This window comes from Somniosus microcephalus, chromosome 30 (genome assembly GCF_052327205.1).
Source record: "Somniosus microcephalus isolate GS21.2 chromosome 30, FLI_Smic_1.0, whole genome shotgun sequence".
NCBI classification, from domain to species: domain Eukaryota; kingdom Metazoa; phylum Chordata; class Chondrichthyes; order Squaliformes; family Somniosidae; genus Somniosus; species Somniosus microcephalus.
In genome coordinates, this window is record NC_141016.1 from 15,362,279 (window position 1) to 15,379,010 (window position 16,732).

The 16,732-nt window shown below is 63.2% G+C and overlaps 1 protein-coding gene across 3 annotated transcripts in view; it reads right to left on the minus strand.

Moving 5' to 3' along the window:
* Positions 1-13,755: 13,755 nt before the first annotated feature.
* The window catches only part of LOC147097935 (uncharacterized), a 29,709-nt gene continuing 26,732 nt past the window's right edge, over positions 13,756-16,732 (minus strand). For 2 of the 3 annotated variants that reach the window (XM_085971022.1, XM_085971024.1), the window contains 2 exons: positions 15,965-16,095; positions 13,756-14,189 (listed from right to left, as the gene is read on the minus strand). In XM_085971022.1, the coding sequence (XP_085827148.1) occupies positions 14,034-14,189; positions 15,965-16,095 (287 nt within the window). In that variant the 3' untranslated portion in view covers positions 13,756-14,033. The remainder of the gene's footprint in view (positions 14,190-15,964; positions 16,096-16,732) is intronic. The other variant, XM_085971023.1, reaches the window with a different exon arrangement.

Below are 16,732 nucleotides of genomic sequence, written 5' to 3' on the forward strand. Positions count from 1 at the left end.
CCCCGAGATCCCTCTCTCCCCCCACCCCCCCGAGATCCCTCTCTCCCCTCCACCCCCCGAGATCCCTCTCTCTCCCCCCACCCCCGAGATCCCTCTCCCCCCCGAGATCCCTCTCCCCCCCCCCGAGATCCCTCTCCCCACCCCAGATCCCTCCCCCCCCCGAGATCCCTCTCTCTCCCCGAGATCCTCTCTCTCCCCCCCCGAGATCTGAGATCCCTCTCCCCCCACCCCCCCGAGATCCCTCTCCCCCCCTCGAGATCCCTCTCTCCCCCCCCCCGCCCCCGAGATCCTCTCCCTCCCCGCCGAGATCCCTCTCCCCCCTCCCCCGAGATCCCTCTCCCCCCCCGCCCCGAGATCCCTCTCTCCCCCCCGCCGTGGGATCCCTCTCTCCCCCCCGCCCCGGGATCCCTCTCCCCCCCTGCCCCCGAGATCCCTCTCCCCCCCCCCCGAGATCCCTCTCTCCCCCACAGATCCCTCTCCCCCCCCCGAGATCCCTCTCTTCCCCCCCCGAGATCCCTCTCTCCCCCTCCCCCGAGATCCCTCTCCCCCCCGAGATCCCTCTCCCCCCCCCGAGATCCGAGATCCCTCTCTCTCCACCCCCCCCGAGATCCCTCACCCCCCGAGATCCCTCTCTCCCCCCCACCCCCGAGATCCCTCTCTCCCCCCACACCCCCGAGATCCCTCTCTCCCCCCCACCCCCGAGATCCCTCTCTCCCCCCCACCCCCGAGATCCCTCTCTCCCCCCACACCCCCGAGATCCCTCTCTCCCCCCCACCCCCGAGATCCCTCTCTCCCCCCCACCCCCGAGATCCCTCTCTCCCCCCATCCCGAGATCCCTCTCTACCCCCCACCCCCGAGATCCCTCTCTCCCCCCACCCCCGAGATCCCTCTCTCCCCCCACTCCCGAGATCCCTCTCTCCCCGATCCCTCTCTCCCCCCACCCCCGAGATCCCCCTCTCTCCCCCCCACCCCCGAGATCCCTCTCTCCCCCCCACCCCCGAGATCCCTCTCTCCCCCCCCACCCCCGAGATCCCTCTCTCCCCCCCCACCCACCCCCGAGATCCCCCTCTCCCCCCCACCCCCGAGATCCCTCTCTCCGCCCCCCCGAGATCCCTCTCTCTCCCCCCGAGATCCCTCTCTCTCCCCCCCACCCCGAGATCCCTCTCTTCCCCCCACCCCCCGAGATCCCTCTCTCTCCCCCCCCGAGATCCCTCTCCCCCCCCACCCCCGAGATCCCTCTCTCCCCCCCACCCCCGAGATCCCTCTCTCCGCCCCCCGAGATCCCTCTCTCCCCCCGAGATCCCTCTCTCTCCCCCCCACCCCGAGATCCCTCTCTTCCCCCACCCCCCGAGATCCCTCTCCCCCCCCACCCCCCAGATCCCTCTCTCCCCCCCACCCCCGAGATCCCTCTCCCCCCCCTCTCCCCCCCCGAGATCCCTCTCTCCCGCCCCCCCGAGATCCCTCTCTCCCCCCCCCGAGATCCCTCTCTCTCCCCCCCACCCCGAGATCCCTCTCTTCCCCCCACCCCCCGAGATCCCTCTCTCTCCCCCCCCCGAGATCCCTCTCCCCCCCACCCGAGATCCCTCTCGCCGCCCCCCGAGATCCCTCTCTCCCCCCCGAGATCCCTCTCTCTCCCCCCCACGCCGAGATCCCGCTCTCTGCCCCCCACCCCGAGATCCCTCTCTTCCCCCCACCCCCCGAGATCCCTCTCTCTCCCCCCCCGAGATCCCTCTCCCCCCCCACCCGAGATCCCTCTCGCCGCCCCCCGAGATCCCTCTCTCTCCCCCCGAGATCCCTCTCTCTCCCCCCCCACCCCGAGATCCCTCTCTTCCCCCCACCCCCCGAGATCCCCCTCTCTGCCCCCCGAGATCCCTCTCCCCCCCACCCCCCGAGATCCCTCTCTCCCCCCCACCCCCGAGATCCCTCTCTCCCCCCCACCCCCGAGATCCCTCTCTCCCCCCCACCCCCGAGATCCCTCTCTCCCCCCACCCCCCGAGATCCCTCTCTCCCCCCACCCCCCGAGATCCCTCTCATCCCCCACCCCCCGAGATCCCTCTCTCCCCCCCACCCCCCGAGATCCCTCTCTCCCCTCCACCCCCCGAGATCCCTCTCTCTCCCCCCCACCCCCGAGATCCCTCTCTCTCCCCCCACCCCCAGATCCCTCTCTTCCCCCCACCCCCGAGATCCCCTCTCTGCCCCCCGAGATCCCTCTCCCCCCCACCCCCCGAGATCCCTCTCTCCCCCCCACCCCCGAGATCCCTCTCTCCCCCCCACCCCCGAGATCCCTCTCTCCCCCCCACCCCCCGAGATCCCTCTCTCCCCCCACCCCCCGAGATCCCTCTCTCCCCCCACCCCCCGAGATCCCTCTCTCCCCCCACCCCCCGAGATCCCTCTCTCCCCTCCACCCCCCGAGATCCCTCTCTCTCCCCCCCACCCCCGAGATCCCTCTCTCTCCCCCCCACCCCCGAGATCCCTCTCTCTCCCCCCCCCCGAGATCCCTCTCCCCCCCACCCGAGATCCCTCTCTCCGCCCCCCGAGATCCCTCTCTCTCCCCCCCGAGATCCCTCTCTCTCCCCCACCCGAGATCCCTCTCTTCCCCCCACCCGAGATCCCTCTCTTCCCCCCACCCCCCGAGATCCCTCTCTCTGCCCCCCACCCCCCGAGATCCCTCTCTCCACCCCACCCCCGAGATCCCTCTCTCCCCCCCACCCCCGAGATCCCTCTCTCCCCCCCACCCCCGAGATCCCTCTCTCCCCCCCACCCCCCGAGATCCCTCTCTCCCCCCCACACCCCGAGATCCCTCTCTCTCCCCCCCACCCCCGAGATCCCTCTCTCTCCCCCCCGAGATCCCTCTCCCCCCCCCACCGAGATCCCTCTCTCCGCCCCCCGAGATCCCTCTCTCTCCCCCCCGAGATCCCTCTCTCCCCCCCCACCCCGAGATCCCTCTCTTCCCCCCACCCGAGATCCCTCTCTCTCCCCCCCACCCCGAGATCCCTCTCTTCCCCCCACCCCGAGATCCCTCTCTCCCCCCCACCCCCGAGATCCCTCTCTCCCCCCACCCCCGAGATCCCTCTCTCCCCCACCCCCCGAGATCCCTCTCTCCCCCCCACACCCCGAGATCCCTCTCTCTCCCCCCCACCCCCGAGATCCCTCTCTCCCCCCCCCGAGATCCCTCTCCCCCCCACCCCTGAGATCCCTCTCTCCGCCCCCGAGATCCCTCTCTCTCCCCCCGAGATCCCTCTCTCTCCCCCCCACCCCGAGATCCCTCTCTTCCCCCCACCCGAGATCCCTCTCTCTCCCCCCCACCCCGAGATCCCTCTCTTCCCCCCACCCCCGAGATCCCTCTCTCTGCCCCCACCCCCCGAGATCCCTCTCTCCCCCCCACCCCCCGAGATCCCTCTCTCTGCCCCCCACCCCCGAGATCCCTCTCTCCCCCCCACCCCGAGATCCCTCTCTCCCCCCCACCCCCGAGATCCCTCTCTCCCCCCACCCCCGAGATCCCTCTCTCCCCCCCACCCCCCGAGATCCCTCTCCTCCCCCCCACCCCCCGAGATCCCTCTCTCCCCCCCACACCCCCGAGATCCCTCTCTCTCCCCCCCACCCCCGAGATCCCTCTCTCCCCCCCCCGAGATCCCTCTCCCCCCACCCCTGAGATCCCTCTCTCCGCCCCCCGAGATCCCTCTCTCTCCCCCCCGAGATCCCTCTCTCTCCCCCCCACCCCGAGATCCCTCTCTTCCCCCCACCCGAGATCCCTCTCTCTCCCCCCCACCCCGAGATCCCTCTCTTCCCCCCACCCCCGAGATCCCTCTCTCTGCCCCCCACCCCCCGAGATCCCTCTCTCCCCCCCACCCCCGAGATCCCTCTCTCCCCCCACCCCCGAGATCCCTCTCTCCACCCCACCCCCGAGATCCCTCTCTCCCCCCACCCCCCGAGATCCCTCTCTCCCCCCCACCCCCCGAGATCCCTCTCTCCCCTCCACCCCCCGAGATCCTCTCTCTCCCCCCCACCCCCGAGATCCCTCTCTCTCCCCCCACCCCCGAGGTCCCTCTCTCTCCCCCCACCCCCGAGATCCCTCTCTCTCCCCCCCCCCGAGATCCCTCTCCCCCCCCACCCGAGATCCCTCTCTCCGCCCCCCGAGATCCCTCTCTCTCCCCCCCGAGATCCCTCTCTCTCCCCCCACCCCGAGATCCCTCTCTTCCCCCACCCGAGATCCCTCTCTCTCCCCCCCACCCCGAGATCCCTCTCTTCCCCCCACCCCCCGAGATCCCTCTCTCTGCCACCCGAGATCCCTCTCCCCCCCACCCCCCGAGATCCCTCTCTCCCCCCCACCCCCGAGATCCCTCTCTCCCCCCCACCCCCGAGATCCCTCTCTCCCCCCCACCCCCGAGATCCCTCTCTCCCCCCCACCCCCGAGATCCCTCTCTCCCCCCCACCCCCCGAGATCCCTCTCTCCCCCCACCCCCCGAGATCCTCTCTGCCCCCCACCCCCCGAGATCCCTCTCTCCCTCCACCCCCCGAGATCCCTCTCTCTCCCCCCACCCCAAGATCCCTCTCTCTCCCCCCCACCCCCGAGATCCCTCTCTCCCCCCCACCCCCCGAGATCCCTCTCTCCCCCCCACCCCCCGAGATCCCTCTCTCCCCTCCACCCCCGAGATCCCTCTCTCCCCTCCACCCCCCGAGATCCCTCTCTCTCCCCCCCCCCCGAGATCCCTCTCTCCCCTCCACCCCCGAGATCCCTCTCTCCCCCCCCCCGAGATCCCTCTCTCCCTCCACCCCCGAGATCCCTCTCTCTCCCCCCACCCCCGAGATCCCTCTCTCTCCCCCCCACCCCCGAGATCCCTCCCTCTCCCCCCCACCCGAGATCCCTCTCTCCGCCCCCCGAGATCCCTCTCTCTCCCCCCCGAGATCCCTCTCTCTCCCCCCACCCCGAGATCCCTCTCTTCCCCCACCCCCCGAGATCCCTCTCTCTCCCCCCGAGATCCCTCTCCCCCCCACCCCCCGAGATCCCTCTCCCCTCCACCCCCCGAGATCCCTCTCTCCCCCCCCCCGAGATCCTCTCTCCCCTCCACCCCCCGAGATCCCTCTCTCCCCCCCCCGAGATCCCTCTCTCCCCTCCACCCCCGAGATCCCTCTCTCTCCCCCCACCCCCGAGATCCCTCTCTCTCCCCCCCACCCCGAGATCCCTCTCTCTCCCCCCCCCGAGATCCCTCTCCCCCCCCACCCGAGATCCCTCTCTCCCCCACCCGAGATCCCTCTCTCCGCCCCCCGAGATCCCTCTCTCCCCCCACCCCCGAGATCCCTCTCTCTCCCCCCCGAGATCCCTCTCCCCCCACCCCCCGAGATCCCTCTCTCCCTCCACCCCCGAGATCCCTCTCTCCCCCCCCCCGAGATCCTCTCTCCCCTCCACCCCCCGAGATCCCTCTCCCCCCCCCCCCCGAGATCCCTCTCTCCCCTCCACCCCCGAGATCCCTCTCTCTCCCCCCACCCCCGAGATCCCTCTCTCTACCCCCACCCCCGAGATCCCTCTCTCCCCCCCCGAGATCCCTCTCCCCCCCCACCCGAGATCCCTCTCTCCGCCCCCGAGATCCCCTCTCTCCTCCCCCCCCGAGATCCCTCTCTCTCCCCCCCACCCCGAGATCCCTCTCTTCCCCCCACCCCCGAGATCCCTCTCTCCCCCCCACCCCCGAGATCCCTCTCTCCCCCCACCCCCGAGATCCCTCTCTCCCCCCCACCCCCCGAGATCCCTCTCTCCCCCCCACCCCCGAGATCCCTCTCTCCCCTCCACCCCCCGAGATCCCTCTCTCTCCCCCCCCCCCGAGATCCCTCTCTCCCCTCCACCCCCCGAGATCCCTCTCTCTCCCCCCCACCCCCCGAGATCCCTCTCTCTCCCCCCCAACCCCCGAGATCCCTCTCTCTCCCCCCACCCCCGAGATCCCTCTCTCCCCTCCACCCCCCGAGATCCCTCTCTCTCCCCCCCAACCCCGAGATCCCTCTCTCTCCCCCCCCACCCCCGAGATCCCTCTCTCTCCACCCCACCCCCGAGATCCCTCTCTCTCCCCCCCAACCCCCGAGATCCCTCTCTCCACCCCACCCCCGAGATCCCTCTCTCTCCCCTCCACCCCCGAGATCCCTCTCTCCCCCCCACCCCCGAGATCCCTCTCTCCCCCCACCCCCCGAGATCCCTCTCTCCCCCCCCACCCCCCGAGATCCCTCTCTCCCCTCCACCCCCCGAGATCCCTCTCTCTCCCCCCCCCCCGAGATCCCTCTCTCCCCTCCACCCCCCGAGATCCCTCTCTCTCCCCCCCACCACCCGAGATCCCTCTCTCTCCCCCCAACCCCCGAGATCCCTCTCTCTCCCCCCCACCCCCGAGATCCCTCTCTCCCCTCCACCCCCCGAGATCCCTCTCTCTCCCCCCCAACCCCCGAGATCCCTCTCTCTCCCCCCCCACCCCCGAGATCCCTCTCTCTCCACCCCACCCCCGAGATCCCTCTCTCTCCCCCCCAACCCCCGAGATCCCTCTCTCCACCCCACCCCCGAGATCCCTCTCTCTCCCCTCCACCCCGAGATCCCTCTCTCCCCCCCAACCCCCCGAGATCCCTCTCTCTCCCCCCCGAGATCCCTCTCTCCCCCCACCCCCGAGATCCCTCTCTCCCCCCCACCCCCGAGATCCCTCTCTCCCCCCCACCCCCGAGATCCCTCTCTCCCCCCCCACCCCCCGAGATCCCTCTCTCCCCCCCACCCCCCCGAGATCCTCTCTCTCCACCCCACCCCCGAGATCCCTCTCTCTCCCCCCCAACCCCCGAGATCCCTCTCTCCACCCCACCCCCGAGATCCCTCTCTCTCCCTCCACCCCCGAGATCCCTCTCTCCCCCCCAACCCCCCGAGATCCCTCTCTCTCCCCCCCGAGATCCCTCTCTCCCCCCCACCCCCGAGATCCCTCTCCCCCCACCCCCGAGATCCCTCTCTCCCCCCACCCCGAGATCCCTCTCTCCCCCCCCACCCCCCGAGATCCCTCTCTCCCCCCACCCCCCGAGATCCCTCTCTCCCCTCCACCCCCCGAGATCCCTCTCTCTCCCCCCCCCGAGATCCCTCTCTCCCCTCCACCCCCCGAGATCCCTCTCTCTCCCCTCCACCCCCCGAGATCCCTCTCTCTCCCCCCAACCCCCGAGATCCCTCTCTCTCCCCCCCACCCCCGAGATCCCTCTCTCTCCCCCCCCACCCCCGAGATCCCTCTCTCTCCACCCCACCCCCGAGATCCCTCTCTCTCCCCCCCAACCCCCGAGATCCCTCTCTCTCCACCCACCCCCGAGATCCCTCTCTCTCCCCTCCACCCCCGAGATCCCTCTCTCCCCCCCAACCCCCCGAGATCCCTCTCTCTCCCCCCCGAGATCCCTCTCTCCCCCCCACCCCCGAGATCCCTCTCTCCCCCCCACCCCCGAGATCCCTCTCTCCCCCCCCACCCCCGAGATCCCTCTCTCCCCCCCACCCCCGAGATCCCTCTCTCCCCCCCACCCCCCGAGATCCCTCTCTCCCCCCCACCCCCGAGATCCCTCTCTCCCCTCCACCCCCCGAGATCCCTCTCTCTCCCCCCCCCCGAGATCCCTCTCTCCCCTCCACCCCCGAGATCCCTCTCTCTCCCCTCCACCCCCCGAGATCCCTCTCTCTCCCCCCCAACCCCCGAGATCCCTCTCTCTCCCCCCCACCCCCGAGATCCCTCTCTCTCCCCCCCACCCCCGAGATCCCTCTCTCTCCCCTCCACCCCCGAGATCCCTCTCTCCCCCCAACCCCCCGAGATCCCTCTCTCTCCCCCCGAGATCCCTCTCTCCCCCCACCCCCGAGATCCCTCTCTCCCCCCCACCCCCGAGATCCCTCTCTCCCCCCCACCCCCGAGATCCCTCTCTCCCCCCCACCCCCGAGATCCCTCTCTCCCCCCCACCCCCCGAGATCCCTCTCTCCCCCCCACCCCCCGAGATCCCTCTCTCCCCTCCACCCCCCGAGATCCCTCTCTCTCCCCCCCCCCCGAGATCCCTCTCTCCCCTCCACCCCCCGAGATCCCTCTCTCTCCCCTCCACCCCCCGAGATCCCTCTCTCTCCCCCCCAACCCCCGAGATCCCTCTCTCTCCCCCCACCCCCGAGATCCCTCTCTCTCCACCCCACCCCCGAGATCCCTCTCTCTCCCCTCCACCCCCGAGATCCCTCTCTCCCCCCCCAACCCCCCGAGATCCCTCTCTCTCCCCCCCAACCCCCCGAGATCCCTCTCTCTCCCCCCCACCCCCCGAGATCCCTCTCCCCCACCCCACGAGATCCCTCTCTCTCCCACCCCACGAGATCCTTCTCTCTCCCCGCCCACGAGATCCTTCTCTCCCCCCCCACCCCCCAAGATCCCTCTCTCCCCCACCCCCCGAGATCCCTCTCTTCCCCCACCCCCGAGATCCCTCTCTCCCCCCCCGCGAGATCCCTCTCTCCCCCCCCGCGAGATCCCTCTCTCCCCACCCCCCCCGCGAGATCCCTCTCTCTCCCCCACCCCCCCCGCGAGATCCCTCTCTCTCCCCCACCCCCCCGCGAGATCCCTCTCTCTCCCCCACCCCCCGCGAGATCCCTCTCTCTCCCCCACCCCCCCGCGAGATCCCTCTCTCTCCCCCACCCCCCCCGCGAGATCCCTCTCTCTCCCCCACCCCCCCCGCGAGATCCCTCTCTCTCCCCCACCCCCGAGATCCCTCTCTCCCCCCCAACCCCCCGAGATCCCTCTCTCTCCCCCCCACCCCCCGAGATCCCTCTCTCTCCCCCCCACCGCCGAGATCCCTCTCCCCCACCCCACGAGATCCCTCTCTCTCCCACCCACGAGATCCTTCTCTCTCCCCGCCCACGAGATCCTTCTCTCCCCCCCCACCCCCGAGATCCCTCTCTCCCCCACCCCCCGAGATCCCTCTCTCCCCCACCCCCGAGATCCCTCTCTCCCCCCCCGCGAGATCCCTCTCTCCCCCCCCGCGAGATCCCTCTCTCCCCCACCCCCCCCCGCGAGATCCCTCTCTCCCCCACCCCCCCGCGAGATCCCTCTCTCTCCCCCACCCCCCCCGCGAGATCCCTCTCTCTCCCCCACCCCCCCCGCGAGATCCCTCTCTCTCCCCACCCCCCCCCGCGAGATCCCTCTCTCTCCCCCACCCCCCCCCCGCGAGATCCCTCTCTCTCCCCCACCCCCCCCGCGAGATCCCTCTCTCTCCCCCCCACCCCGAGATCCCTCTCTCCCCCCCACCCCCGAGATCCCTCTCTCCCCCCCACCCCCCGAGATCCCTCTCTCCCCTCCACCCCCCGAGATCCCTCTCTCCCCTCCACCCCCCGAGATCCCTCTCTCTCCCCCCCCCCCCGAGATCCCTCTCTCCCCTCCACCCCCCGAGATCCCTCTCTCTCCCCCCCCCGAGATCCCTCTCTCCCCCTCCACCCCCGAGATCCCTCTCTCTCCCCCACCCCCCCCGCGAGATCCCTCTCTCTCCCCCACCCCCCCCGCGAGATCCCTCTCTCTCCCCACCCCCCCCCGCGAGATCCCTCTCTCCCCCCCCGCGAGATCCCTCTCTCTCCCCCACCCCCCCCCGCGAGATCCCTCTCTCTCCCCACCCCCCCGCGAGATCCCTCTCTCTCCCCCACCCCCCCCGCGAGATCCCTCTCTCTCCCCCACCCCCCCCCGCGAGATCCCTCTCTCTCCCCCACCCCCCCCGCGAGATCCCTCTCTCTCCCCCACCCCCCCCCCGCGAGATCCTCTCTCTCCCCCACCCCCCCGCGAGATCCCTCTCTCTCCCCCACCCCCCCCCCCGCGAGATCCCTCTCTCTCCCCCACCCCCCCCGCGAGATCCCTCTCTCTCCCCCCCCCCCCGCGAGATCCCTCTCTCTCTCTCCCCCCCCCCCCCGCGAGATCCCTCTCTCTCCCCCCCCCCCTCCGGGATCCCTCTCTTCCCCCCCCCCCCTCCGGGATCCCTCTCTTCCCCCCCCCCCCCCCCCGGGATCCCTCTCTTCCCCCCCACCCCACCCCGGGATCCCTCTCTTCCCCCCCACCCCACCCCGGGATCCCTCTCTTCCCCCCCACCCCACCCCGGGATCCCTCTCTCTCCCCCCCCCCGGACCCTCTCTTCCCCCCTTCCCCAAAGGACCCTCCCTCCCCGAAGACCCTCTCTCTTCCCTCCCCCCCCGGCACTTCTCCTCTCCCCACCCTGATGACCCCTCTCTCCCCCACCCTGAGGAACCCTCTCCTCCGCTACCCCCCGGAACATTCTCCTCCCCGCCATCCCAAGGACCCCGACCCCTCCCCCGGGGGGGAGTCGGTGTGTGTCTCTCTCTCCTCACCTGCAGCAGCCGCTCCTCCAGCCCCATCTCGTGGAAACACAGCCTCTCCGCCGCCATCTTGGGTTTCCTCGTGACGTCACGCGCCCTCTCACCTCTCACCCCCTGCCCTCACTGGGCGCTCCCTGCTGCCCCGCGGCGGAGGCACCGTGCAACTGCAGCCAAATCCAGGCTGCTCACCGCGAGCAGGAGGTTGGGCAATGTCCCAGTGCCCCAGATAGCTGCATTCCACTCAAACATCCACTGCTCACATCATTTACGCACCATACAAAACCTCAAATGTAAAGAAAATGCTTAAAATAGGCCCTCAGCATCTAAAAACAAGAGGCAGCTTTACCTTTCTGCTGGACAGTCTTGGTCAGATCTGAATTGTGTCATTGTAGTACTTGCCTAACAGTCATTTCAAAGAAATTCCTTGTGTGAACACTTTAACCTGATAAGGAACTCCTTAAATGCAAATAGTTTTCTGCAGTGTAAACTAATCTCAATGCAAAATGGTCAAATTTGCTGACAATAGCAAACTACGATGGGCTGTGGAATCAGCTGAGGTGTTACTTGGATAATAATATGAGAAGATGAAAGTTAATGCCAACAAGCACTGCATGTAGATTGAAAAAAATAAGCAACATATGTCCTCCACAAATGCTGTTGAAACGGCTAAGGGTGAAGTGGAGAGGGACCTCGGAGCCTGAGTAGACTTGCTGCTCAACCTGTCAAACCACTGCATCGTAACAATCAAGAAAGCCAATAGTTCAATTACGTAGACAGAACAGCAGAATACAAGTCAGAGGAGATCATGAGGAAACTGTTCTCCTCTTCTTAGGCAGTCCCTCGGAACCGAGGATGACTTGCTTCTGCACTAGAAATGAGTTCGCAGGTGACTGATGAGTCCAATGCGGGACCTACAGTCTCTGTCACAGGTGGGGCAGACGGTGGTTGAAGGGGGCGGGTGGGTGGGGTGCTTGGGTTGACGTGCGCTCCTTCCCCTGTTTGCGCTTGGCTTCCGCTTGCTCCCGGCGAAGAGACTCGAGGTGTTCGGCGCCTTCCCGGATGCTTCTCCTCCACTTTGTGCGGTCTTGGGCCAGGGATTCCCAGGTGTTCGTGGGGATGTTGCACTTTTTCAAGGAGACTTTGGGGGTGTCTTTGAAGCATTTCCTCTGCGCACCTGGGGCTCTCTTGCCGTGTCGGAGCTCCGAGTAGAGCGCTTGTTTTTGGATGAGGCAACTGTAGAGGGCTCGGGACAGACTATACCCTGAATACTGTGGGCAGTTCGGGCAACATCCCAGTATTGGAGGCAGTGCAGAGAATGGGCACAAGTTTCCCCTGGCTGGAGGATCTAGAACCAGGGGTCACAGTCTCAGAATAAGGGGTCGGCCATTTTAGGAGTGAGATGAGGAGCAATTTCTTCACTCAGAGGGCGGTTAATCTTTGGAATTCTCTACCCCAGAGAGCTGTGGAGGCTCAGTCGTTGAGTATATTCAAGACAGAGATCGATAAATTTTTGGATACTAAGGAAATCAAAGGATAGTGCGGAAGGTGGAGTTGAGGTCGAAGATCAGCCATGATCTTATTGAATGACGGAGCAGGCTCGAGGGGCCGAATGGCCGACTCCTGCTCCTATTTCTTATGTTCTTATGAGTCTGATCCCCGGTGACAGAAGTCTACATTATGAGGAAAGGCTGGAGAAATTTGGGATTCTCAGCCTGGAAGGGGAGGTGTCCAAGAGTTGACCTTACAGATATACAAGATAGTAAATGGTATGGAACATGTAAACCAGGAATATTACTTTCAATTAAATTGTGGGAGTAGGACAAGGGAACATGGGTTCAATCTCAGAAAAGGTAACTTTAGGTCTGATATCAGGAAGTTTTTCCACTCACAAAAGAACGACCAACACTTGGAAGGGATTCTGGACAGAGTGGTGAAGGCAAAAATCCTGGAATTCTTTAAGAAACAATTGGAGGAGTGTCGGGTGCCTCTGGAGGTGGAATAAATGGTCTTACTTTTCTGTAATTATTTTGCGATAAGTGAGTGTGCCGGATTAGGCAGGGCCTGGAGGGAGTCGGGACTAAGAGAACAGCGAGTGCCCTGTAACCTGAAATCCCCAATTAGCAACAACTTGTATTTATATAGTGCCTTTAACGTAGTAAAACGTCCCAAGGTGTTTCACAGGAGCGTTATCAAACAAAATTTGACACCGAGCCACATAAGGAGATATTAGGGCAGGTTGGTCAAAGAGGTAGGTTTTAAGGAGCGTCTTAAAGGAGAAAAGAAAGGCGGAGAGTTTAGGGAGGGAATTCCAGAGCTTAGGGCCTTGGCAGCTGAAGGCACGGCTGCCAATGGTGGAGCGATTAAAACCGGGGATGCACAAGAGGCCAGAATTGGAGGAGCGCAGAGATCTCGGAGGGCCGTAGGGCTGGAGGAGGTTACAGAGATCGGGAGCGGTGAGGGTAGATGGGTCTGGATTCCAGATTCCACCGAGTACCAACTCGGACTGAGTTTCATTTCAATGTATTGCAGAACCTCCCACCCCATGAAAACCTTTACAGGAGGAAGGCGCAGCCTAGTGCTGAAACATAACCTTACGCCCAGATTTACCATGGATTATGTTTAAGGCTGTCGGACATTTTATGCCGTTTGGTGCAAATATACTGGTTAACTTAGGAATTAAGTAAGTATATTCTCAATCTTGATCACTAACACTGACTCCTGTTGGAAATGGCACTAAAGGATATTGGACTTTTGATACTTGTTTTAAAGATGAAAATAATGGCTTTGAAAGCCTCAATTTCCTGGTAGTAGAATCATAGAAAGTTACAGCACGGAAGGAGGCCATTTCGGCCCATCGTGTCCGCGCCGGCCAACAAAGAGCTATCCAGCCTAATCCCACTTCCCAGCTCTTGGTCCGTAGCCCTGCAGGTTACAGCATCCCAAGTGCACATCCAAGTACTTTTTTAATGTGGTTCGGGTTCCTGCCTCTACCACCCTTTCAGGCAGTGAGTTCCAGACCCCCACAACCCTCTGGGTGAAGAAATTTCTCCTCAAATCCCCTCTAAACCTTCCCCCAATTACTTTAAATCCGTGCCCCCTGTAATGAAGACAGCTTGACCAACAAAAAAAAAAATCAGGATGCATGATGGTCTCCACAATATTTATCCCTCAATCAACATCGCTAAGAACTGATTGTGGGAGCTTGCTATGCACAAACTGGCTGCCGCGTTTGCTACATCACAACAGTGACTGCACTTCAAAAGTCCTTCATTGGCTGTGAAGCGCTTTGGGACGTCCTGAAGGCGCGACAGAAATGCCAGACCTTTCTTTATTGCCAACGTACAGGGGGACAGCGGGATCGAAGGTGTTCAAATCCCAGCTTGTGAACTGGGTGGCGGGTGGGGAGAAACAGCAAATCTGCACAAATAAAATAAAACAAATGCCAAGCATTTATTGCATCTGACCCTGAATACATAGCAGCGGAGGCTGGAGTACTGGCCTTGGGAAGGGAGCCAGGTGTCAAAAAAAGAGCTCCCATCTGTCAGAAGGTGGTGTGTTGTGCAGCCCAGAGAGATGGGCTCCTCTTCCGAGTACAAGCACATTCCGCTGTTCCAGGTTAGTGTGTGGAATGCCAGTCCATGAACACTGCCCGCACGTTGGACCATCAGCGTTTCATTAAAAAAAAAGAGGAATTTCCAGTCACAACTCTCTAACCCAAGTGAGGTTTGTTCCTTTTCTTCGGGCGCCGGTTGCAGGGCGGATTGCGATGCTTCCTGCCGGCAGCGCAGCGACGCCTGTAGATCTGCACGTCATCGATTGCAGCGTCGCTCAGGTAGTTCAGTCCCAGAACCCCTTCAATAATCACCTGGGGAGACAAAAGGGGCGTCAGTAAAGTGCCAATCGCCGGGCAACCGATGCTGCCGGCTTCTCCCAGCAGCTGCTCAGCCCGGCTGAAGAATGAACAGGGAAACGCTTGGACCGTACAACAGGGAATCAGGCCATTCGGCCCAACCAGACCGTGTCAGCATTGATACAATAGCAAAATACTGCGGATGCTGGAAATCTGAAATAACAACAGAAAACGCTGGAAACGCTCAGCAGGCCAGGCAACATCCGTGGAGAGAGAAACAGAGTTAACGTTTCAGGTCGAAGACCCTTTCGTCTTTGGGAAGGCGTGTGGGGGTTTAAAATCCTGAAATCGGGGGGCACAAACCCATCCCACCCCCATGCCAGTTTCAAAGGAGGCGGGTACCCGCCCCGCACTGGGAGCCGCCTCCCCGAGGCGGGAAGGGGATTAGTGCCAATTAACTGCCTGTTAACAGGTAGTTTTTAGCCTAATCCCTATTTTTAATGTTGAAGTGTGGGATTCCCGACGGCTCCAAACCGCGCCAAGTTAGCGAGGTGGGCCATCGGGATGAAGGGCTTGGAGGGGTCAAGATGTCCAGTGTTCAGGTGAGTGATGGGTGCATGAGTGCAGAGGTAAGTGTGTTTGGTGTGTGTAAAGTGTTTAAAGAAGTTCTACTAACCTTTACTTACCTTTACAGCCTTCCTTCCTTCAGGTCTCGGGAGTCCCTCATCTCACCGGCACAGAAAGCAGAATGGCTGCGAGCTGTCAAAATCTGCAGCCTCTGCTTCTGTTCCGGAGAGAAGGAATTAACGTGGAGTACAGATTGTCGGTGTTTGACAGCTTCAAACAGCTGTCAAACACTGATATTTCACCTGTCAAAAGGTCTTGACAGATGAAATGTCAATCTGTGATGTCACCTGTTGCCAGGTGGCCCTTAATTGGCCTGCTGAGCCCGCTGGGCAGGCTCAACAAGATCAATTAAGGGAAAATTGCGTGGGTTGGCCACAACTCGATGGAGGCGGGACTACAACCCCAAAAGTTGTAGTCCCGCCTCCTACCCGCCGCCTCAATGAAAATCCAGCCCCTGAACTCTGTTTCTCTCTCCACGGATGCTGCCTGGCCTGCTGAGTTTTTCCAGCGTTTTCTGTTGTTATTTCAGTGTCAGCATTTACCCTCCACATGAGACATAGTCCAATTCGTTTACCCGCCCTGCTCCCAAATCCTTTCATCCCCTTTCCCTTGATGCCCCTATCCAATCTATTGCTTCTTTTTCCATTCACGGGATGTGGGCCGTCGCTGGCATTTACTACCCATCCCTAATTGCCCCTGAGAAGGTGGCGGCGAGCCGCCTTCTTGAACCACTGCAGTCTGTGTGGTGAAGGTGCTCCCACAGCGCTGTTAGGGAGGGAGTTCCAGGGTTTTGACCCAGCGACGATGGAGGCACGGCCGCCAATGCTGGAGCGATTAAAATCAGGGATGCTGAAGGAGAGGCGCAGAGGTCTCGGAGGGTCGTAGGGCTGGAGCAGATTACAGAGATAGGGAGGGGACATTAGCACACACTGCGAATGGATACCTCAGGATGCACTGAAGTCCCGGATCAGACTTTCATTGCATCCACGTCACCAGGGCACGGCCCTCCACGATGGCGCTAACACAATAAAAACAACAGAGCAGACGGGACAGTTTAACCGCACCCCAAGAGTTGACGTTTAACGTTGATGGGATTCTATCTTCAGGAGCTTGCACACCGAGCCTTCCCGTTCAACGCAGCACCAAATCAAAGTCTGACTTACTCGATACGTCTCCCTGTTAGTGAAAAGGTCAATCTCAGCGTTTAGCCACTTTCGGCCTTGGTTTCCAGTGACAGACCACAGCTTGTGCCAGTGAGGGGAGCCCCCGTATTTCAGGTACACATTTAAGGAGCCTGCAAGAAAACGGATTTGGACTCTGTCATCAGGTCTTCCGTGCAGCTGGTTTTTAACCATAAGAAACCCCCTGTGGTGTCCCTGATAAAAAAAAGGATCCCATTAAGACAGCCCCATTTGCAGTAGGATAGAGAGTACCTAAAGCAAATCTTGGATTGCATTGCAGCTTTCCCGCCAGTCAGCGACCAGCCAATCTATTTGCCTTAAGAAGGAAAGTGATCTTTCCTGGTTTTCAGTCCCATCCTGATTCACATTGAAGGAGCAACGTTAATCAAAGCCAGGAATGCCTGCTCCCCACATGTTAACCTTCATACACACTACCACACACTTCACCCTATCCAGTGCCCATCTCACATCAGCACCACAGACAGACAGAGATACACCACAGACATAGACACACACACACACACCACAGACAGAGACACACACACCACAGACAGACAGAGACACACACCAGACAGACAGACAGACACACACCACAGACAGACACACACACACCACAGACAGACACACACACACACACCACAGACAGACACACACACACACACCACAGACAGACACACACACACACCACAGACAGACACACACACACCACAGACAGACACACACACACACAACAGACAGACACACACACAC